Genomic DNA, 24,901 nt, shown 5'->3' on the forward strand with positions numbered 1-24,901 from the left:
ACAAGTAGTGAAAGGGAAGCAGCATGTATAGCATCAGTGCTTTATTTCATAGTAATTTCTTTCTTTTTAAATATTTTTTAAAAATTGATTGTTAGAGAGAGAGGAAAAGAGAGGGATAGAGAAATAGAGACATTAATGAGAGAGAAACATCATTGATCAGCTGCCTCCTGGTCGCCCCATTCTGGGGATCCAGCCTGCAACCCTGGCATGTGCCCTGACTGGGGGGTGGGTGTGTGTGTGCCACACTGAGATCTCCAGGTTCCTGGGTCAATGCTCAACCACTGAGCCACACCAGCCAGGCTAGTAGTAATTTCTTGATTGATCCTCCATCATTTGGAGAGCTTGACAAAAACAAAGTCATTCCTTTACAAACATGGTAACCCTTTCCAGCCTTTAAGGGCTCCCTATAGGAAAGTGGACAGAAGGAGCTCCTTATTTTCATTAGAAGAGTGGAAAATTACATATGATCACCTCTCTAGATCATCTAGTCTCTCAAAGTCCAGACTATTTCCTCAATGGTAGAATTATAAAATTCTATGTTTTCTTTAAATAATTTCCATTCTTGACTCTGACTCAGAGAAGATAACAGTGTGAAGTAATAGGAATATTTTATCATTGCCAACTTTTCAGAGGTCTGTCTTCTATTGGAAGGCCTTCACACATTCTCTTCTATAAAATTATGCAGTAGCACAGGGGTTTACATAGGCCAATACTTCATCTTTCCAAAAGTAGAAAGGTCTACTTGATAGGAACACATACAGATGAAAAAGGGTTAGCATTGTGCATTTTGTTGATGGAGGCAGAAGGTGCTGTACTAATCCAATTAGTCTGGTGAAACTCTTTAGATAAATCAAGAAATAACACAATCTGAATAACACATTCATTGTAAAGAACTCCTAGTTGTTAGGAAAAAAATAATGAGAAATCAGTCAAAGAAAGAAAGAAATGTCTAATGTTTTGGGAGCTCAGGTTTTAAACATGTATTCAACCTGTTTTCCTTTATCTGCAACACAAACATTTACACCAACATTTAGTTAGCAATCTGTAAGCATTTGGGATCATTAACTAAATATTAAAGATTTCAACAATAAAAAACTTAAAAATGTTTTTACTATCTTTAAGTTGATTGTTATTCAGCATAAAATGACTTTAAAGCATTATAGATCCTATTTCAAAATTTCAGTTTTAAATGTAGCAGTGGTCTAAAAAACATGCACACTTTCCTTTATAAAACCACTTTTCTCTTTTCTTTAGGATGACTGTTATTATCAAGGACATATTATTAATGCAAACATTTCTGAAGCTAGCATCAGCACATGTAGGGGTCTAAGGTAAGACTTCATGAATAGTTTGTATTCATCTTTGATGATTGGGTGTGTATGTGTGTTTAATAAACCCAAATAAATGGGGACATCTGTAATAGTGCCAAAAATTACATATATACACTAGAGGCTCAGCACACGAAATTCGTTCATGTGTACAGTCCCTAGGCCTGGCCTGCAATCAGGGCCATCATCCCCGGCTGCCCACAGTCAGCCCCAGCCCCCACCTTCACCCACCCCTGGTTCCCCATTCGCCATTGGGTGATCAGAGCCTGCTGGCTGGCGGGGGTGGGGGGGGGTGGGGGGGTGGGGAAGAAACTGAGAAGTTGCCTGTTCTGCCCACTTGCCAGCCCCGCTTCCTGTCACCACCCACTCCAGTTCCCTGTTCACCATTGGGTGATTGGAGCCTGACGGCCAGGGGAAGGGACCAAGAGGTCGCCGTTCCTGCCTGCTCGCCAACCCCACCCCTACTGCGGGTTGCCCTCTGTGTGTGGGGTGACTGGTGGGGCCGGGGCCTTGGCCTGGTGCCACCCATGTCCCCTGCCACCCATCCCCAGTTCCCTGTTTGCCATCGGGTGATTGGAGCCTGCTGGCTGGGGTAAGGAACCAAGAGGTGGTCAGTGTGCCTCATAGTGACTGGTAGAGAGGTCATTCTGATTGTGCCGCCATTAGGGTCAATTTGCATATTACCCTTTTATTATATAGGATATATATACATATATATGTATATTATAGGGAAATATGAATTCTAAGGGTTAAAAATTTTGAAATTTGAAGGAAACGTGGCCCCTGTTGATAGTAGTTTATAAATTAAAAACCTGAATTGCTTTCTGAGTTGCTTTTCTTTGATTGGTTGCTTGCTTTAAAAATATAGGTTTGAGTCCCAATTTTAAAGTCTGAACCTTTAGAAAATGGGAGCTCCTCTTCACCTTCTCTCTTCACTCTAAAACCTCTAGTTTGTCCTATCCATGCTTATCCATTTCTTTCTCTGTACTACCCATGTGTCTGTCAATAATAAGATATCCATACTTCTGATACACAGACTTGAATATCTAATTTTTTCCTTCTTATCTCCATATATCTTCCATATTTGGATATCTTAATGAAGCTAATGATTTTCTCTAAAATCTGGTATTTTTCCAGTGTTGCTTATCTCAGTAAATAATCAACAAACTACTTGCCCTATCCAGAAATCTAGGTTCTTGTTGACTTACTGCCTTTCAACTACCTATTTTAATCCATTATTAAGCCTTATTGATTATATGTTCTAAATATTTTCTGAGATTATTCACTGCATTCTCTTTCTATTGCCACATTATGCAGACCAATGCAATCAATCCCCAAAGTTATCTCTCCACGTCATTTCTTACTCTTCCAATTCTATTTATAATAAATCCATTTACCCTACTGTATGTTCTTCTGTTTTTCTTCTTGGAAATTATCTGTTGTAATTATGTATATTACATATATGTCATACAATTATATATATTTGTGGGCCAAATGTAATTATTTAATCAACATCTATCTTCTTCATTTGAATATAAGCTCTATGAGATGAGAGACCATGATTCTCTTTTCTACCACCTGCCATTAATCCAATGCTTAGGGTGTTCCCTAAATATGGTCCAATGAATCTTAGCTTGGGTCTTCAGCAGAGAGAATTAAGATGAATTTGGCATTATTCATTGATCATATACTTTGCATATTATCTCCTTCAATTTTTATAACCATTCTATTGTATGTACTATTATTCTCATTTTATAGAGAAAATGAAGCTATGTGAGTTTAAGTAATTTCCCATGGTATCACAACTAATCAGTGATAGGCCCAGAGTTTTAACCCTTATCTATAAGACTAGAAAATCTCTTTCATTTTCAGTACACTTGAGAACAGACAAGGCAAGGGAATTGGAAGAACATTGGACCAAGAGTCAGGAAATTTTATTCTAGTGCCAGCTCTGACTTAGGTTAGCTCTATGACATTGCAGGGGCCATTTCTCCCCAATAAGTTCCATTTCCTCATCGAGAAAATGTGTCTAAATAATTTCTAAGGGGATCTTCAGCTATAATGTTACACTGTTTTCTACTGCCATGAGCTTAGAATGTTTTGGCAATGGTAACTTTTTGGAGTCTCTGAGTCTATCGCACTCAAATGCAGGAATATTTTTTAAGGAGCCTGGACTCTCATGTTTTTTAGGGGCTACTTCAGTCAGGGAGATGAAAGATACTTCATTGAACCTTTAGGCTCTGCAAATCAGGATGAACAGGAGCATGCACTCTTCAAGCATGATCCCGATGAAAGGAAGGCTAACAGCACCTGTGGGATGGATGACATGTTATGGGCACATACATCTCGGCAGAATGTGACCCCACCTGCCACCAGTCTGATCGTATGCATACCTCTATTTTTTTATTTGGAACATTCATGTATTCTGTCCTGTCTGCCCTGGGTTCTAGTCTTAGCAACTGCACATTGCTGAAACTTTACAGTCATTGTTGAAACTAATAGGTTATAGAGACATTAAAACCTTATTGTACATTGATTCATTTAATAAGTACTTATGGATCAACTAGGAGCAGGCAACCTTCGCAATACTCTAACATACAACAACAGTGTAAAGTATTATTATTACTTTGAGGTAAAATATCCTGCTGTCTTCATGAATAAACTCATTCAACAAATCTTTCTTTAAGTACTGCCATAGGTGCTGAGGATGTAGCAGTGAGGAAAGTAAATATAGGATCTGCCCACAGCAGCTTAGAATGTGCTTTCGTATATGGAATCCAGCTTTCAGTTACAAAAGATCATCTCTTATAAACATTTAGAGAATCCATAAGCAGTGGGCAGAATTGGTCCGAATAAAGTAAAATCTCTGTTGGGTTCAATGTGCTGGGTGTTTGAATGCTACCGGCTAGAATAACCACTCTTACCTATGTGAATGCTGATCTCCTGGTTTAGTTGGTACAGACCTCTTGTCTCTGTCTCAATTCCTTGCTAATCATGTGCAAATAACTATGTAACTATGCTTTCATGACATCTCTCTCTCTCTCTTTTTTTCCTCCTACCTCACCAGTGCTATGCCTTCTCAGTTCCTCTCACTGTCATCCTTTCTCTAAATAATGGAGGCCCTCATAAAACTAAATCCTGGGTCTGTCCCATTCCTTACTTTATCTACACATTCTTTCTAGGTAATCTTATCCTGTGCTATGCCTTATTTTATTTAAATAAGAGTTCTGCAGTAATTACTATCAAATATATACTTCCAGCCTTGAACTCTCCTTTAAAGGCCAGACTGTTCTAATTAACTGCCTACTTCATGCATCCATTTGAAGCTCTCATATCACAAACTTAATGTGGTCAAAATAGAACTACCAATTTCCAAACCCCAAACAAGACCTGCTTCTCCCTCATTCTCCCCTGTATCAGTACCACCATTTATCATTTGCTCAGTCCCAAATCCAGAAATCATCCTTGATTCCTGTTTTCTTTATCCCTTTTCATCAGCAAGTGCCTCTACGTATTCCAGATCTGTCACTTTGCTTTCTTTTTCCAACTACCACATGGCACCATCCCTCTCACAATAACCATTGCAACAGCTTCTGACTTCTGCATGCTCATTCCTGCTTCACTGAAGCCAATCCCCACACAATAGCTGCAAATGATTTTTTTATTCTAAACCACATCATGTCACTTTTCTCTTTAAAACCCTCTAATGGCTTCTCATTGCATTTAGTACAAAATCTAAAAACAAAACAAAAACTGACTGAGTTACAAACCCATGTATGACTAGGGCCCCAACGACCTCTCAAATCTCTTCCTATCTTGTACTCCCCATCCACCAGGGATTGCCCCCATTTATTTTCTGACAAACACAAGCTTTCTGTGCTTTAACATGCCAGTATCAATTCACCTTGGAGTCTTTTTTGCTCATTTTTTTCTTTGCTGGAATTAGTTTTCAATTTATCTTCTCTTGCCTGGCTTCTCATTTTCATGAATGTGTCAGCTTCAGTGCCAGCTTTTTAGGGCTTTTTCTAACCATCTATTCTGAAATGACTACCTTGTCATGCAATATCACATCACTGTGTGCAATCCTCTGCATAGCTCTGATGCCCATCTGATATGTCGGTGTTTATTTGCCTATTGTGAGCTCCTTCAGTGCACGGACCATGTCTATTTCACTGCCTTATCCCTCGTGCCCAGAGCATTGCTGGTGCACAGTAATTGCTAATAAATTTATTGCTCCCGTGGAGGGTGGGAGGTAAGTATTACCATTAGATAATAGCTAAAAGTCTACCTTCAGGACTCTTTTTTGTTAATGGAAACTTATTTACCTGTTAAAAGATAAACACTTCTGGAAGTGCAGCATAATAAACTTGATGGTTTGTTATTTAATACAAATAATGTCTGCTACTTTTCAATGGGACAATCACTATGAAATATGTTTTCACTGTTGTTGTTTTGTTTTATTATGGAGAGAAAGGAACAGAAAATAGGGGAGCTTAGGATGTGGGACAGAGATCCCGCTCTTTCTGGGAAGAAAAGAGCAGACTAGGTGTCATGGTGGCTTTGGGCATTGCACAATTGGTTAAGAAGGGGGTGTTCACTGGAACAGGAATAAAAGGATACTAAACAACAAAAACACGAGGAGGACACTGAAGAAGAAGTTTGTCTATTTCATAGCAGGATAGTGGGAAAGTCCACTGTTCAAAAATCTCTGAACACTTTTAACTCCAGCATCCCTATGTACTAGTTGTGTAATCACTTAAACTGTTTGGTAAAACAAAGGGGTTTGGCTAGCATATCGCTGATATCTCTGCTAGCCTGACATTCTGAGCCTGTCTATAGATAATTCTGGCTTATTAGTTAGAATTGATATTGCAATCTTATCTTCCTTTATTCCCAGACAACAACCAATCTCTATAAATTACACATTTCTAATAAAAGAAAGATTCTTGCAGAGAAAGGTCTTGTCTTAGTAATGTTTCTTTTTATATTGATTGCAGAAATTAAATGACCAGAAGGTCTGGGAACAAAAGAAATACATAGAATATTATTTGGTCCTGGATAATGGTGAGGTAACTATATCAATAAATGTGTCTTTTATAACCCCCTCTTACCTAAGTTTATTATGTGAGTATTAACTATCGGGATTGGTTTTTAAAAATCATGATTATGAGTAATTCTTTTTTACCAATTGTTCTGAACCTATGAAAAATTTGACATATAATTAGACTGATATGATTTCTTCTTTCCAGGAATGGGCACTGGATATGATATGCATACAATACATTTTTATACTCTAATGTCCTTTCTTTTTATCTTAAAAGCTCCAAAACTCAGTTTCCAATTAAATTTCTTTGTCATTTTGGTTTCTGTTAACTAGTTAAACAATTGGTAAATTAGAATTTATGCTCATAAGGAAATCGTAAATATAAAGGACTAATGAATGGGATCTTCTGGGGAAAAAGGGCACTTTCTTGTAATATTCATTGTCTATCTTCTTTTATAAGAATGCATTTTCATGTGTTGTGTATTCTAAACCTGAGACCCAGATGTATGATCTCAAAGGAAAAATTCTGTACTTTGATAACACAAGTTAATTAGTTCAGACCCTAAAACTTTGACCTCTGTTACTATACTAAATTTATTTACTGTTCATATATATTTTTTTAATGAATAAGCTATTCCTGGCACTGATTCTGCACAGGTTAGGGAATCATGGTATTTAGCTGAAATACATTTGTAATGAATCCTTAAAGCTTTACACTGAGTTAGTACTTTAGGGGACGAAATATCATCTCTATTCCTAAAGTGCTTTCATATGGCTAGAAAAATAAGGAAGCATTTGTTTCTAACTTCTAACTTTTTGTAACTGATCATGGATTATAAACACTGGTAAGTAAAATAAACTGAAAATGCCTTTATTTTTAAACCTTCCCATTATGTTCATTTCTATCAATGCCCATTTTTTTGTGTGCCTTGGTTGTCTTTTAGTTTAAAAAGTACAATCAAGATCCAGAGAAAATAAGAAAGAGGGTGTTTGAGATGGCCAATTACGTCAACATGGTATGATATATTTTATACAATGTAATTTTAACACTTGCTAAGCAGTATCATTGGGTGTTTCTGTGAGGACTCATGAAGCAGGGAAAGAAAGACAACATTCTTAAGACTAATACTGATGACTGCCTTTTGAAGGGTGACCACAACCTTTGCTACTTAATTAAATATTAATGTTGCAGGACGGAGACATTTCTCACCTACTTGTCACACTAGTCACAGCTCCATGAAGGTATACGAGGTGTTTGCATGGTTTTTGTTTTCCCAAAGCCCAGAATAAAAGTTCCGACAAACAAGTCTCAAGGAAAGCCAATCACAGGAAGAAAACAGAACAAGCAAAATAAGGCAAGCTGTGGCACAGTAACATCTTTCGATACATTATATCATTGAATTATCACACAATGCTAAAATATTAGCAAACCTAATTTATAGCAAAGAAATCAGATTCTGAGAAGCAAAGTAACTTGTCTAAAATCACAAAATTAGAAAATGATAGAAATAAAATTTGAACGTAGGTTGGTCAGATTTCAAGCCCATTTTGATTACATAATTGCTGATCTGTTCTTTAAACATGATTTTATAATCTAATCTTTTAAAAAGATTTAAATATTAATATTTAGTTTATTACTTGAACATATAGTTAGCCTGCTTAGTTGAAAAGGGTTGGTCACTTTGTGGTATCCTACAAATCATCTAAGGATAGAAAGAAAATAAAGGTGAATTCAGAGACCAAGGTCCTATTTTGTCTTCTCACCACAAAGATCATGGTGACTCCTCTTAAGGAAACCCCCAAGAACTGGCCATATTTTTTTGAGCATCTACTTTGTGCCAGGTACTTTTTGAGATTACAGAAATAAAGTGAGGAACGAAACTGACAAATATCCTTTGCTTCAAGGGAGTTTACATTTTTGTTTAAGGAGACAAATGTAAATAAATCATATAAAGAGTATGTAGGATGGTGATAATTGCTATAAAGAAAAATAAAGCAAGAGAGAGAGAGAGAGATTCATCTTAGGTGCTATGTTAAATAGGAAGGCCTCTCTAATAAAGTGACAATTGAGTAGAGACTTGAAGGAATTGTCTCTGACCCTAAAGGGAGGTATGCAAAGCAGAGCAAAGGACCTGAGGGCAGAACCTAGATTGTCATGTTTGAAGAACAGTGGAAAAGCCATTGTGGCCAGAAGGTAGCAAACCAGAGCAAGGGTGAGAGGAGATGACATCTGACAAGTAACAAAGGCCAAAACCTGAAGGCCTGGTGGTTCCGTGTAAGGACTTCATGAGTGAGGAGAACATTGGGAGCCTGAGGTATGACATGTTCAGATGTGTGTTCTTAAAAGATTATCTTGGCCATTGTGTTGAAAATAAATGGAAGGAAAGCAAGGGCAGAAACAAGTTGAGACAGGGGAATTATGCCATAATTCAGGCAAGAGATGATGGTGGTTTGAGAAAAAGCAGTGATCATGGGTCTATTGAGAATAGCTGATCTCGAGATAGAGTTAATAAGGTTGTGACATGTGTGGAGATAAGAATTACAAAAATATAAAAGAGAGGAGTCAAGTAACATAACAAACGAGGAATGGGGAAAAATGGTAGGAGATGATGACTCCGAGGACAGATTAGGATTTCCATTTTGGACAAATTAACATTGAGATACCTTTTTGTATAAAGATTTCCAGGTAGAAATGCTGGAAACATAAGATTGGAGTTCTTATGTAAATCTGTAAGGTATAAATCTATAAGTCCTTAGCACATATAGATAAGGCACAGGTCAGAAAACTGTAGCTTGTGTACCAAATCCATCCTGCTGCCTTTTTACAAAATAAAGTTTTATTGAAACACAGCCACCCCCATTTGTTTGCACAAGGTCTGTTTTGCTGCTTTCCTGATACAATGCCTGAGGTGGTGAATAGTTTCAACCCAGAGTACACAGCCTGAAAGCTTAAGGTATTTTCTATCTAGACCTTTCTAGAAAAAGTTTGCCAAGCCCGGTGCAGGCTCACCAAGGGTTTGGGCATAGATAAGTAGAAAAGAAACCCAAAGACAGATCATTGAAGTACTTCTCTGAGGCGAGATTAGAGTGGAGGAAACACTGATAGAGACCAAGAAGGAGTAGATAGTGAGGTAGGAGGGAAACCAGGAGAGAGTTGTTTTAGAAGCTACTTGATACAGAAATCTATAAAAGGAAAAAATGACCAAAGATTGTAGAGGCTTCTGAGCACCAAGGATTGACCATTGTGTTTAACAAGATAGAGGTTACTGATCACCTAGAGATGCAAGTTTCTGTGGAGTATAACAGTATATCAGGATTAGAGTGAGTCCAGAGACAATGAGAGAAGTGAAATTAGAGACAGCAAATATGGAAAATTCTTCCCAGAAGTTGCTATTAAGGGGAACAGAGAAATGGAGCCTAAGTTGGAGGGGGAAGGGTCATAAGAGAAATTCTCTTTTCACCCTCTAATCCCCATTACGAGGGTTACCCTTTTTTTTGCTGCTAATGGGAAACAATTCCATAGAAGGAAGATGGAAGAGTTGCTGGAAGATCTCTTTGATTTAGTGCATGAATAAAAGAGTTGTCCTTCAGTTCACTGAACAGTCATGCCTATCGTAAGAAAGGAGAGGCATGGGTTGTTCGAACAGGTGTAGGCCAGGGGGTAGATGGGTGGTAGGAGCTGGTGGAAGTTCTCTCCTGATTGCTTCTAGATGCTTAGTGAATATGATAAGCAGGGCCATCCATTTAAAGTGAGGATTTAAAAGAAAGTGTCAGCCCTAACCAGTTTGGCTCAGTGGATAGAGCTTCAGCCTGCGGACTGAAAGGTCCCAGGTTCGATTCCGGTCAAGGGCATGTACCTTGGTTGCGGGCACATCCCCAGTAGGAGGTGTGCAGGAGGCAGCTGATCGATGTTTCTCTGTCATCCATGTTTCTAACTCTCTATTCCTCTCTGTAAAAAATCAATAAAATATATTAAAAAAAGAAAAGAAAGTGTCAGAATTTCAAAGAAAGTGGAGTGAGTATAAAAAAAATGTTCAGAGAGTGAATGAATTTTGGAAATGCAGCTGGTTTCTGGAGTGTGGGAAAGACCATGTGAGGTCTGTAGTCATGGTTTCAATGTGAAAGCAGTCAGTCAGCATGGTGTGCTTTCCCTGTCAGGGCATGCTGGAGGGCAGGCATAGAGGGGAGTGAGCTTTAACCAGGATTAGAGTTTTATCAGGTGACTAAAATAAAGTAAGAAAGGAATAAGGAAGCTGAGGGAATAATAGTGAGGATTTTAATCTTGTTAGATTTTTACTTCTCCTTTGGCAATAATTATATCCTAAATGTTTTATTATTTTTCAAACTACTTTTAAAAGGAATTTGTTTGGGTTTCTCAGCAGAATGTTGCCCCATGAGAAAGCCTGTCACTCTGGATTTTTTTCAGTTTTATCCTATCTAATAAAGAGGGAATATGCTAATTAACCATCACTCCATCACAAAGATGGCTGCACCCACAGCTGAGGCCAAGTTCCCATAAGGAACCTTAACGAGCAATCAGCAGGGACCTGAGGCTACACCCTCCCCCACCACCATGGGGCTTGACAGGAACCTCAGGCTGTGCCCCCCACCCGGCAGGGCTTGACAGGGGACCTCACCCCCCACCCGGCAGGGCTTGAAAGGGGACCTCAGGCCCCGCCCCCCGCTCTGGTGTCAGGCTGGGTGACCTCAGGCTGTACCCCCTGCCCCAGTGCCAGGCCAGGGGACCTGAGGCCATGCTCCCCACCCAGCAGGGCTTGACGGGGGACCTCAAGGTGCGCTTCCCGTCCTGGTGCTGGGCTAGGGGACCTCAGGCTGTTCCCCCTGCCCCAACACTAGGCCGGGGGACCTCAGGCCATGCCCCCCACCCAGTCTGGGCTGGGGGAGCTCAGGCTATGCCCCCCATCCTGGTGCCGGGCCAGGGGACCTGAGGCTATGCACCCTGCCCAGCAGGGCTTGACAGGGTGGGACTGGCCAGGTCTGGATCTAGCCCAATGTGGGCGGGGGGAGGGGGGGAGCGGCTGGGTCTAGTTCTCACACGATTTTGAGGTGCATGTGGGTGGGCAGGGACTTGACTCTGGGTCCCATGGTGTGCCCCAGACTCTGACAGGAGGAAGGTTTTCATATACATTTTACTAATTTTCTTTAATCTCTGACACTTCTATTATAGAGAAAGGACAAATAGCAATATTAAATTATTTCCTCTAATTAATCCCCTTTTAATGTGCACGAATTTCATGCACCGGGTCACTAGTTGAGATATAATTGGCATATAGCATTGTGTAAGTTTAAGGTGTTCAAAACATTGCTTTGAAATACTTATATATTGTGAAATGATTTTTACTATAAGTTTGCCAACACCTCCATCACGTTACATAATTACCATTTCTTTATTTTGAGGACAACATTGAACATCTACTCTCTTAGCAATTTCCAAGTATATTATATGATATAGTAATATTAACTATAATCACCATGCCCTATATTCAACCCCCAGAACTTATTCATCATAAAACTGGCAGTTTTCACCCTTGGACCAACACTATAGCTTTATAAACTATAGCAGCTATTTAAGTTTTTTTTTTCCTTTAGAGTGAGCATATTGTCTCATAAGCTTAACTTATTTCCAAAGGTTATTCTATGTGTATTGTAGAGTCTTTGGTTTCTAGTCCAGTTATAAGAATTAGAGAACCACTTATTTCATTGTGACTTTCAGATGTAGGACTTTTCCACATAGCATGTCTCTTTACTACTGTCCAAACCAGCACTGACTCAACCTTGCTAAGTTCTGAAATATGATGACTCTGTGAATGTTACAAGGCATTTGAGTTAAATGAAGTCATAGTAAGGAACCAATAATAGAAAATTATATTTCTTGAGGTTGCAGACAGAAAAAAGATTTGTCTCAATAGAACCTTTCCTCCAAAAAAAAAAAAAAAAAAAAAAAAAAAAAAAAAGGAATTTATAGACCTGAAATATCTAAGGGTGCTTGTTTTGCCTAAGAATGGGGATATCAGCCCCAGCATGAAAGAAATGGTAACTTCCATTCACAAGTATGTTTAGAAAGAAAGCTTTTACAGTGGTGTTATAAATAGTTTGAAAATCTAAAGTGTATTGAGAATATTAAATGATGATGTCACCATTATAAGTTGATGTTTTGTCATTTTTTCTCTTTGAACAGCTTTATAAAAAGCTCAATACTCATGTGGCCTTAGTGGGGCTAGAAATCTGGAATGATGAGGATAAGATAAAGATAACCCCAAATGCAAGCTTCACCTTGGAAAACTTTTCTAAATGGAGGGGGGATGTCCTCCTTAGTAGAAAGCGTCATGATATTGCTCAGTTAATCACGTATGTATAGATTCCCCCTTTTTTATGTTATGTGGTTTTTAGCTTAAAACTTTTCAAAACCTGGGCAAAGCAAGTGGTATCTCAGGGTAAGGTAAGGGGACATGGTTTACACATAGAAGGTTAAAAGTTTTAAAAGTATTCATTAGGACCTTATGTTGAATATGCTCTTTTCTTTTTTAAGAGAAGCTAATGATTTAATAGTGATTCACAAGAAGTTTGTCTGTTTTTATTGGATGCTCAGAAAGGAAAGACTGGTTTAGAGGATGGTAAGATGAATTTAGATTTACTATTTAAAAAGAATTGATTAGCTTTAAGCACTAGTCAGGACAAACTTCTATAATAGAAGATAATTTGAATATTTCTTTCTAATTACACACCTCTACCATTCTGCTGAAATGACTAATTAAAAAAAAACACAGGGGAAATAAATCTAACAGTTGTAAATTATACAAAAAGTGCTGAACATTTGCCTCAAAAGAGATCAAGAAAATTCTGCTGGATAGCTTGCAGCTGTATCAGATAGAAGGAAGCAGCAAGAAATTAGATTTTGTCAGAATTAATATTGTTTGCTGGTTATCTATTACAGCATAGCACATCAGCTCACAACCTCTTGATTTAAACTAAGTCTTCTTCACTTATATGCCTGATAACTTGTCTAGTGTGGCTGGAGAAGGGGGCTGGTTGATCATCTTTCTGTATAAACAGGTTTTCATGTGGCTAACTTGGACTGCCTCTAACATGGCAGTCTCAGGATTTTGGATATCTTAGAAGGTGACTCACTTTCCCCAGAAGAAGCATTCTAAGAGGCCCAGGAGAGAGCTTTAAGGCTTGGTTATGACCCAATTTCAGAAATGACATGGTCACATGATTTGTTCTATTGATCAAGAGCAAGTCATACGTACACCTATCCAGATTCATAGGCACTACAGGATGTGAATACTGCAAAGCTGGTTTTGGGGGGTTATCTTTGAAGAACAGTAGCCACAGTTCCTTCATTTGGAAAGGTCAGTTCCAGACTCAAGGGCCCACCAAAGGTAAAACATAATTTTTGGAAAATTCATGATTTTTCAAGATCTTAAACTAGTAAGTAGTAAGGGAATTCAACTTACCAGTCTGGCTCCAGGGCCATCTCGATTGTAGTGTATTCCTATATGTGAAGTAGTAGGATAGAGAGATACAAATTATACATAAGATAACAAGTACATAAATAAAAAATTGGAAATCAAATGTTCAGTAAGTTTGTTGAATAGATTAAAATAAACAGAATAAAATCACTAAAATATATGATGGAAAGAAATAATTGTCCATTCACTTGTAAATAGAAAATTTACCATTTACCTGACAAATTAACAAAAATACCTGTACCTCAGTGTAACCAGGTAGGGACCTTAGAGTCTAAATATATTTTATTCACTAAAAATTGGAACCAAACTAGATAACTCCAAGATGGGGAAAGATTTTATTTTTTATAAATGAGCCAGTAGTGAGATTGAACCTAAACAAATGTAGACTTAAGTATAAGTAAATTTACAATATAATTTTTAAAAGATCAGTATCATTTCAAAATAACAGATATCCGAACACTCCACAGTGAATGCAAAGTGGGAGGAAGTTCTCCATTTCCTCATTTTGCATGGCAAAATTAATATTCTCCATTCTTGATGTTGATAAGTGGGATAATATAGGTTCTTTTTTTATGTAACTGCATGTACTAAGTAAATTTATTTTCTTCCTTTTTAAATCCTCACCAGAGGATATTCTTATTGATTTCAGAGAGAGGGGGAAGGGGAGAGAAAGAGAAACATCAATGTGTGAGATAACATCAAACCCACAACCTAGGTATGTGCCCCTGATTAGAATGAAACCTGAGACCTCCCGGTGTATGGGATGACACTAATGATGCAAATATTGCAAATTTCTAGGGACAAATGAGGACCAGGATCTTGAACAGATAGCAGGAGAAGAATAACAAAGAAATAAAGTGGAATCATTACAAACTGAAAGAAAAAAAATAATTAGCATTACTAAAGGCCAAATACATCATCTCCATAAATAAATGCAAGTGTTTCAAATCCCTCTTCAATAGGACAAATATTTCAATTACATATAGGGTCCATTAACACAAATTCTTTCAGAATGGGCCCAAATTCCAAATCCTTCTATACTTAAAACAGTGCTAAAGGAAAATAAAAGTAAATGGTTATAAAAATATATGAGGAAAATATAAACTAAAACAAAACATATATGACAACACGAATATAAAAATACTAATATATATGTATATATATTTTCTTTATATATATATAAGGAAAACATTTATTAAGACAAAAACACATTTTCTGACAAGGGATGAATTTTACAATGAAAATATAATAATCATGAATGATAGATATAAAATATTAAAATTGATTACATTCAGGTGCTTGGATTTAGGTGACATGACAGCCATTGTATAAGAAAAATGCCTCATCAAATCAAATTTAAAAAACTAAAGAAAATATTTAAATCATTTATTTATTTACTTTAGAGAGAGAAGAAGGGAGAGAGAGAAACAGAGAAACATCAATTTGTTTTTCTAGTTATTTATGTATTAATTGGTTGATTCTTGTATGTGCCCTGACTGGAGACTGAACCCACAACCTTAGTATATTGATATGATACTCTAACCAACTAAACTACCAGACCAGGAGCAAAAACTAAAGGAAATATTTAGAGTGATGATTCACAATGTGAATTTCTCTGTTAACCATGTAGAGTTGTGGATGAATCATAAGTTGTCACATCAATTTCTTTCTTGCAGGGCAACAGAACTTTCTGGAACAACTGTGGGTCTTGCTTTCATGTCCACTATGTGCTCTCCTTACCATTCTGTTGGCATCATTCAGGTTTGTTTAAGATAATCAGTTGGTTCTATGTTCAAGCCTGTCAAATGCTCTGTTTTATGAATCTATTGAGAAGATAGTATAGTTTTTCTCCTTCATTGTTTTGACATGGCTGATTAACATTGATTGAACTTCAAATATTGAATGTATCTTGCATATCCAGTATACACCCAGCATGATCATAATATATTGTCTTGTTTATGGGGTCATTCCAGGGACAAATATTTCAATAACATATAGGGTTATCTTGTTTATGGGGTCATTCCATAGGACAAATATTTCAATAACATATAGGGTTCATTAACACAAATTCTTTCAGAATGGGCCCAAATCCCAAATCCTACTATACTTAAAACAGTGCTGAAGGAAAATAAAAGTAAATGGTTATAAAAATATATGAGGAAAATATAAACTAAAACAAAGCATATATGACAATACTAATACAAAAATACTAATATATATGTATATATATCTTCTTTATATATATATAAGGAAAACATTTATTAAGACAAAAACACATTTCCTGACAAGGGATGAATTCCACAATGAAAAAACATTGAAGTTATGAAAATAACTATTTTAAATGAATACCCTAAATTTGAAGAAATTTTAAAGCAATCGGGACAGTCTTGAAGCACATTTCTACTTTTCTTAATTTTTTTCGTTTGTTTTTGTCTCCATTTGGGGAGTTCTATCTTACTAGATAGCAAGGTTTAAAATATTTATTTCAACAGGATGAAACAATATTGTGAATGGTAGGTATTAACTTCTCATCTTACACAAGTGTTCCTTGTTTGCCAGTCTTGTACTGTGCATTATGAATCTATTTATTTGGTTTCCTGAAACAAAAAAGGTAAGGGAATTGGGTTTCTGTGGATCGGTGTTATCAGCAAATTTTTCTCTCCATTGAGAAATTACAACTAGCAATCATTTTCTAGTGTTTTTAAGTGCTCCTGGATAACTTGGAGCCCCCATTTTAACACCTCTAATCAGAAACAATCTGGTAATGAATTTGGCCATTGGTTAGACTTCATGCAATGGGGCAAGTCTGGAATTGATCGATGTCTAGTCTTGGCAGTAATAGAGTTGAAAAAGATGCCTATGTGCTAAAGTTCTAGGTTAACCAACACTTTTAAAACTCGATTAGTTAAGCATATCATAGCCCTCCAATTGAATTAAAAGGTATTAAAAAGCAAGCTGGGGACTGGAGGTAGATTATTTTTAAAATATTTCTGATTCCTTATTATGCTGAATAAATTTTGCTATCTCTCATGGCAGGAAACCACTAATATCTTTCTCATTAAAATATCCCCCATTCACAAGAAAAAAAGAGCAGGTAATATGACCTGTGATAGGCATTCAGTATTAAAGTTTTTGTTTTATTTTATTTTATTTTATTTTGGTGTGTGTGTGTGTGTGAGAGAGAGAGAGAGAGAAAGAGAGAGAGAGACAGAGACAGAGAGAGAGAGAGAGAAGAGGAAAGGAGAGGCTAGGAGAGGAGGGGAAGGGAGAAAAGGAGAAGGGAGAAGAGGTTAGGAGAAGGACAGAGGACAGATGGTGGGTAGGGTGAGTAGGCTGAAGCTAAAATCAGCCTCTCCACTTGGCTACAGTAAAAATATTTAATTATACCCTGAGTTATAATTTAGTTTACAAACTAGATCTGTTTCCTGTTCTCACCCTTAGGACCACAGTGATAATGTGCTTAGAGTTGCAGGGACAATGGCCCATGAAATGGGCCATAACTTCGGAATGTTTCATGACTCCCATGTTTGCAAGTGCCCTTCTACAATTTGTGTGATGAACAATGCACTAAGGTAAGGCTCACTGGAAAGATGCTATTTTTCCCTGTTTTTTTGGTTGTTTTTTTTTTTTTTTTTAATTCTCTCTGGGATGTGCTACTCTTTTATGTCATCTTTCATAACATAGTCAAAGTTTTAAATGATTAAATAGCATAGTCATGAATGTGTATCTATATCAAACTATTTTATCTCTCCTCTATATGCTAATATTTTTCATTAATTAACACATAGTTTAAACATATTGACTCTTGTTTTTGGGGGGACTTGTCATTTTATCCTCATCTTTATGAAATCATTAGCATTTATCATATTTTGAATAAGTTTAGATTGGGTGACTGAGAGGAAAAAGTTCTAGGAGAAAAATCAAAAGAAGAAAGTTCTTACAGGAAGATGAAGAGAGAGTCTTTGAAAAGAGATTACTCATTTCTGCCTTGCCTTAAGCAAACTTACCAGGCAATTTTATCTTTAAAAATTCCAGACTCCCTTTTACACATTCATTTCCTCTTTTTCATTTCCTTCTAAGCTTCTTGATATAAGATTAGTCTCCATTCTGTACAATAGCATATGGCTGCATGCCAACTATATATCTGATGCTATCTTTTCAAAATATTAGTGCATTTTATATACTAGAGGCCTGGTGCATGAATTCACGCATGGGTGGGGCCCCTCTGGGTGGCCTGCAGGGATGGGCTCGCACCCAATCAGTCCCGATTGGGAGAGGCTTGTGCTGCCACAGCAGCACTTGCCAGCCGTGAGCCCTGCATCTGGCGCCCTCCTGAGGGGAGTGGCCTGCGGGGTCTGGCTGAAACCAGCTCTCCGACATCCCCCAAGGGGTCCCAGGTTGCAAGAGGGCACAGGTCAGGCCAAGGGACCCCACTGGTGCACAATTGGGCTGGGGAGGGACCACAGGAGGGCTCCAGGGCATGTCCAGCCCATCTCGCTCAGTCCTGATTGGCTGGACCTCAGCAGCAAGCTAACCTACCAATCGGAACATCTACCCCCTGGTGGTCAGTGCACATCATAGCAATTGGTCAACCAGTCGACTGTCTGCCCCCTGGTGGTCAGTGCACGTCATAGCGAGTGGTTGAGCAGCCTTAGCATACCATTAGCATATTACACTTTGATTGGTTGAACAGTCAACCAGTCACCAAACAACCGGACACTTAGCATATTAGGCTTTTATTATATAGCACTAGCAGCCCGGTGCACAAAATTTGTGCATGGGGGGGATCCCTCAGCCTGGCCTGCACCCTCTCCAATCTGGGACCTCTTGGGGGATGTCCAACTGCCGGTTTAGGTCCCTACCAGCAGTCGAACATCCCTCTCGCAATCCAAGACCGCTGTCTCCTAACCACTTGCCTGCCTACCGGCTTGATTGCCACCTAACTGCTCCCCTGCCGGCCTCATCACCCCCAACTGCCCCCCCTGGCTGGCTTCATGGCCCCCAACTGCCCTCCCCTGCCGACCTGATTTCACCCCCAACTGCCCTCCCCTGCTGACCTGATTTCACTCCCAACTGCCCTCCCCTGCCAGCCTGGTTGCCCCCAACTGCCCTCCTCAGCTGGCCTGATCTCGCCCCCAACGACCCTCCCCTGCAGGCCTGATCTTGCCCCCAACTGCCCTCCCCGCCAGCCTGATCACCCCTAACTGCCTCTGCCTCAGCCCCCACCACTGTGGCTTTGTCCAGAAGGAAGTTGGATGGTAGAAAGATATCCAGTCTCCTGGTCTAATTAGTATATTACCCTTTTATTAGTATAGATATTTTATTGACTTCAGAGAGGGAGAGAGATAGAAATATCAAAGATGAGAGAGAATCATTGATCGGCTGCCACCCTCAGGCCCCACATTAGAGATTGAGCCCACAACCTGTGCATATGCCCTGACAGGAAATCAAACCCTGACTTCCTGGTTCATCGGTCGACACCCAACCACTGAGTGACACCAGCTGGGCTGCATTTTTGTTTTTTTTTTAACAGCAACCTGGATTCTGTATTTTGCTCATTTAGTTGGAGGTGTTTATGTCCATTCAGGTAGGCTAATTTAGGTACATAAATGAGCTTATGACTTGGCAGCTGATCAGTGGCTTTGATTTGCTCTTTTGGGGAAGGTTTCAGGTGTATCATCTCCAGTGTCTGATATTTGTCCCCTACCTGCTCAGCATGACTGCATTCTCTTTTCTCTTTCCTTATCTTCACAGCTTCTACATACCTACAGACTTCAGTTCCTGCAGCCGTGTCAGCTACGACAACTTTTTTGAAGATAAATTATCCAATTGCCTCTTTAATGTTCCATTGCGTACAGATATCATATCCAACCCAATCTGTGGAAATCAGTTGGTAGAAGTTGGAGAGGACTGTGATTGTGGGACTTCGGAGGTACAGCTGAGTCCTTTATAAAAAAGCTTAGTTTGTTTTTCAATTGCCAAGAAGATAAACTATAAAACTCTATAGTGTTTGTACACTTGAAATCTATTTAATTTTATTAACCAACATCACCCTGATGCATTTAATTTAAAAATAAAATGAAACACTTTTGAGATATATTTTTTAAAAGGATATAACGTGGTTGACTATAAAAGTTCATGTTTATTGTGATTTTTGTATATTCACTTGTAAATACTTGCCAGGCCAGCTTTTCTAACAATGAATCCCACAATGCTTAACAGACCTTCTTGAGTTTCTTCCCTATATCTAGTTTTTTAGGTACCACTGACCAGCCTGGGCTTTGTGTCCTTATTCCTCCCTTTTTGTCAGAAGTACTTCACATCTCTCTCTTTATTTTTAAATATATTTTATTGATCTTTTTTTACAGAGAGGAAGGGAGAGGGATAGAGAGTTAGAAACATGAATGAGAAGAGAAACATTGATCAGCTGCCTCCTGCACACCTCCTACCGGGGATGTGCCCACAACCAAGGTACATGCCCTTGACCGGAATAAAAGCTGGGACCCTCCAGTCCGTAGGACAATGCTCTATCCACTGAGCCAAACCGGTTAGGGTAACTTCACATCTCTTATGTGTCCTATGACTTCTTGAGCAGTCACTTTAGACAGAGCACTGTGACAGTGCTCAGAGAGTGGAAGTAGCTTGCCCAAGGTCACCAGGCTGGTAAATGAAGGAGCCATGGTGTGGACTCAGGTGCACTCCCACAGCACCCTGCACAGTTTATCCCTTGGTGACTCAGGACTTGTTACCGTTATAAGTGCCTGGCCTGATCCCACCTTGTTCACAGGGCAGCCGGGATTCTGCATAGGACTCTTGCCCCCCTCTTATTAACACTTAATATAAGTAACATGTCCAACTGTCAGGGGTCCAGCTTCTCAGTAACTTTAAGTAGAATTTCAGATCTATTCATTCTATGAGAAAGAGCAAACTTTCTCAGATGATACTTATATTTGAAATTGGGTAAGAATTTTAAGCTTAAAATATTGTAATTCTGAATATACCATTCATTGTGGGGAATTTCAATTGCTTCAACAAGAAAGGTGCATTTCTCAAAAACTAGGCAAGGAGAACAAAACAAAGTATACTGCTCTATGTAGAGTTGAATTGAATGTAGAAATTTAATAAAGAACTATATTTTTAGACTTTCAGTTATGCGTTCTGGATATTAAATTTACTGCTGAATAGGTACATAACTGATCAGTTGAACTAATTATGTTCTTTATTTAGATAAATATTATTTTTTAATAAACTGCCCTTTGTGTGTTTGCTTGCTCTCATATTTTCAGTATTATTATGGGAAGCTTGATGAACTAAAGAAAATGTATTCAAATTAAAAATATATATAAGTAGAATTCAGAAAAATACCAAAATCTTGGTTGCTCTAAAACAGCCGTGGGCAAACTACGGCCCACGAGCCGGATCCGGCTGTTCTATCCGGTTCTCTTGCTCTCCCCTCCGCTCCTTTACTTTGAATTTATATTAGTTCACACAAACACTCCATCCATGCTTTTGTTCTGGTCCTCTGGTCCAGTTTAAGAACCCATTGTGGCCCTCGAGTCAAAAAGTTTGCCCACCCCTGCTCTAAAACCTCAGCTTTTCTAATGTCCAGCTTTGTTGTTGTTTTTTATTTTCCTGAAAATTATGTTCAGACTATACCAAAATGAGGTCTGTGCAATGAACAAATTGTATTATGAATTGTGCTGAAATGAGACCAACAAGTAATTTGGCATTTGCAATTGTTTCTGGTATTCCTTAGGAATGCACCAACATCTGCTGTGAAGCTAAAACATGTAAAATCAAGGCAGGTTTTCAATGTGCGTTAGGAGAATGCTGTGAAAAGTGCCAGGTAAGATTCTTTTTTCTGTCTTAATAATTACGACTACCCTTTATTTTTTCATGTTAAAATCTCAGGTGTTGTGTTAAATGAAATAGGCAAAACAGCATTTTTCTGTCTCTACATAATGCTACCTGCCACTTATCAAGTCCTCCCTGAGTGCTTGACAAATGCCGGGAGCCAATTTTAGCATGTCATAATTGCAAGAGTTTTATCAAAAGGTTGATAAGACTTGGGGGCTCAACAAGGGCTGAGTCACATATGTTATGGCCTGTTGGAAAATGGTTTCAAGACATTTCCCCAAACCTGAATAGGATTATTGCTTGCTGCCAGACAGTTCAGGGAATCTTAATCTGCATGTTATTGCCTCCTGTTGGCTAAACACCTGAACAGCTGTAGGCTATTTCCCCATCTGACAATGCTTCTGTAAACCCTACCCTTTGAAACTTTACCCTTTGAAGTGTATGTCTCCACCTTGCCTTAGGACAAATTGTATTAATAAAAGCACGGGTCCTGAGTCAAGGGGTAGTCTTTAGCTCCTTTAGCTGAAGCTCCTCTGGCCCCCAATGCCTTTCAAAACTATCTTTCGTCTTTGGACTCTTTATTGAATCTACGCACAGCTCCTTTCTCCAGATTGCTGAATCCTTCCTAATGCTGGGACAAGAACCCCAGCAGACAAACATGGGCTATTTGATCTTCCAACACCCCTTTGAACTAGGTGTTATTATCTCATTTTGCTTTTGAGGGCAAAGAGGCTCAGAACAGAAAATGTGCAGAATAACAGAATCACTAAATGGCAAACTCCAAATTTACTGGTTCCATAGCCAATACACCTACCTCCTGCTTCTTAAGCTACTACCTGACCTTCTTGGACCAAATCTCATAATTAGTTATAAATTCCTTTAATAATTATTTTGGCGGTAAAACTTGTTTTGAATAATATTGGGGTTCCCCTATCTTCAACCTTTGAAGTCACTTCAGGGTGAAGTTCATAGAAAACAAGACATAAAATGAGGATGCCATGTCTCTTTCTCTGTGCAGCTTTTTGGCTTTTCCTTCAAGTTAAAATTTAGCATTTTACATTCCATTGTTGCATAGAGTTCTATGTAATGATCATTTATTTATGTGCCTGTCTCCTTTGTTAGAATGGCTGCTAAGGGCAGGGGACTGACACCCTCACCCAGCACTGAATTCTGTACAATGTAAATGCTCAATAGCTATTTGTAGAAGAAATGTGTAGATTGGATACCAGGTTATGGGTAATGTTTGGGTTAGGGTTTTTGTGTTGTTATTATGTCAGAGGAAGAGGAAAGAAATAGAGGAGGCTAAAAGGAAGGAAATTTGAGAACTTAAGTAGTATTCAACAAGTGTTTATCACATTCTATTTGTTAACTATTATGGGAGATGTAAAAAAAAGAAAAAGAAAAAGCCGTCTTTTACCTCAAAGAACTTGCAATTTCCTCAGGACAATGATATACATGCCTAAAGCAGATGAAAATATAATGCATGATTGAATGCCCAGGTAGATATGATAATGGCATATGCCCTTTGTGTAAAACTTTTCACAATGAACTTGTAAATTAAAACTTCGACGGGAAAATGGATTTTAGACAGACTAAATTCATTTTCTAAGGTTACACACTTAAGCACTGGAAGAGCCAAGATTCAAATCTGCATCTTTCAAATCTGAGTTCAGGCCATGTTCCCCACCACATGTAGAAACTTGACCTGTGGTGGTGAATACACAATACAGTGAACAGATGATGTGTGTGGAATTGTGCACCTGAAACCTGTGTAATTTCATTAACCTACTGTCACTCCAATAAATTCAATCAGTCAATCAATCAGAAATAAAAAAGGAGCAGCTATATGTGTGGGAGAAATCAGAGGAGCCTTCACGGAAAGTGAGGATTTCAAACTCGGCTGGAAAGTAATGAGTAGATTTTAGAGAAGTAGATGGAAAGAGAATTTTTCTAAATAAGGGGGCTGAGAGAAAGAACAAAGACAGAACAGAAGGTATAAGTCTACTTTGCAAAGCTAGGCCAGCTGTAGCAGTGGGGGGTTGAATTTGGAGGGTCTCACATGATCCAATTTACATTTGGATCATGTGCTGTCACCAGCATAAAGATATTGAAAGTGTTCTGATAATCTGAGAGCCTGCCCGCTCACTTCAGCTAGGGAAAGCTATGCTTCCAGTGTCCACACAGGCCTCTTCAGATTTGAATAAAAGACCTGTGTGGACACTGGAAATAAGAGAAAGATTTGCAGTAGTAGATTGCAATGAAATTAATATACCAAATGAATATTTGGGTATTTCTCCCTCATTATAATATATTCCATAAGAAGAAGTGAGTTGAAAAGAAATATCTGAACACACAATAAGAGGAATTAAGAATTAGGAAACATGATGCCTGGGAAGGTCTCAGAGCATGTGGACCTGGTGCTTGTAAACTTACCTCCCTTAAGATGTAAGATCCTCTGAACTTACAGATTGAAACCTCCTTGAAAGTCTTGACAACGATGCATTCAATAAAGTCAGAAATAACTTCCTTCTTTACATCTAGGATATTGCTTGGTTTTCTTTGGTACTTTTCTCCTACAAATCCAGAAATACTGATTGCTTAGAGAATCAGGGTGTTGGCCAAAATCAATGGAACTGACATAATAGGAGATGGCTTTAGCTTATACCGTGTAAATGTAAACTGGAGTAGAATGATGCCCCTAACTATCTTGGCAATGAAGGGCCAAAGGGAAAATATTATTTGTGTTCATTTGAAATATTTGGTAAGCCAGGTGGAATACAGCCTTCTCTCATTTCCCTCCCTGCAGTTTATAAAGGCCGGTACAGTGTGCAGACCAGCAAAAGATGAGTGTGACCTGCTGGAAATGTGTGATGGTAAATCTGGTATTTGCCCTGCTGATCGATTCCGAGTCAATGGCTTCCCTTGCCAGGATGGGAAGGGCTACTGCTTGATGGGGATGTGCCCCACACTGCAGGAGCAGTGCACCGAGCTCTGGGGAGCAGGTAGGAGGGCACACCCCAGTGTCGCTGGCATTCCTGCCTCTCTCAACACACATGAAGCAAAACAAAACATGTTATTGCAAGTGACAGTGTTTAATCATGGCCAAAGTGACGTTCTGTCCCAACCTTCTCTCTTAGCAACTACACCACTGCATTTTAGGACCAAAGGTCAGTTTGGGG

The 24,901-nt window shown here is 38.6% G+C and overlaps 1 protein-coding gene across 1 annotated transcript in view; it reads left to right on the forward strand.

Moving 5' to 3' along the window:
- ADAM28 (ADAM metallopeptidase domain 28) overlaps nt 1-24,901 on the forward strand; it is a gene marked incomplete at both ends in the record, with an annotated part of 141,913 nt that overhangs the window by 76,600 nt on the left and 40,412 nt on the right. Inside the window, 10 exons of the mRNA XM_080675480.1 lie at nt 1,255-1,331; nt 3,519-3,711; nt 6,326-6,397; nt 7,317-7,388; nt 12,572-12,741; nt 15,542-15,626; nt 17,307-17,437; nt 19,620-19,797; nt 21,622-21,711; nt 24,529-24,724. Of these exons, the coding sequence (XP_080531606.1) occupies nt 1,255-1,331; nt 3,519-3,711; nt 6,326-6,397; nt 7,317-7,388; nt 12,572-12,741; nt 15,542-15,626; nt 17,307-17,437; nt 19,620-19,797; nt 21,622-21,711; nt 24,529-24,724 (1,264 nt within the window). The remainder of the gene's footprint in view (nt 1-1,254; nt 1,332-3,518; nt 3,712-6,325; nt 6,398-7,316; nt 7,389-12,571; nt 12,742-15,541; nt 15,627-17,306; nt 17,438-19,619; nt 19,798-21,621; nt 21,712-24,528; nt 24,725-24,901) is intronic.

The sequence above is a fragment of the Plecotus auritus genome, assembly GCF_963455305.1.
Source record: "Plecotus auritus genome assembly, chromosome: 6".
Lineage (NCBI taxonomy): Eukaryota > Metazoa > Chordata > Mammalia > Chiroptera > Vespertilionidae > Plecotus > Plecotus auritus.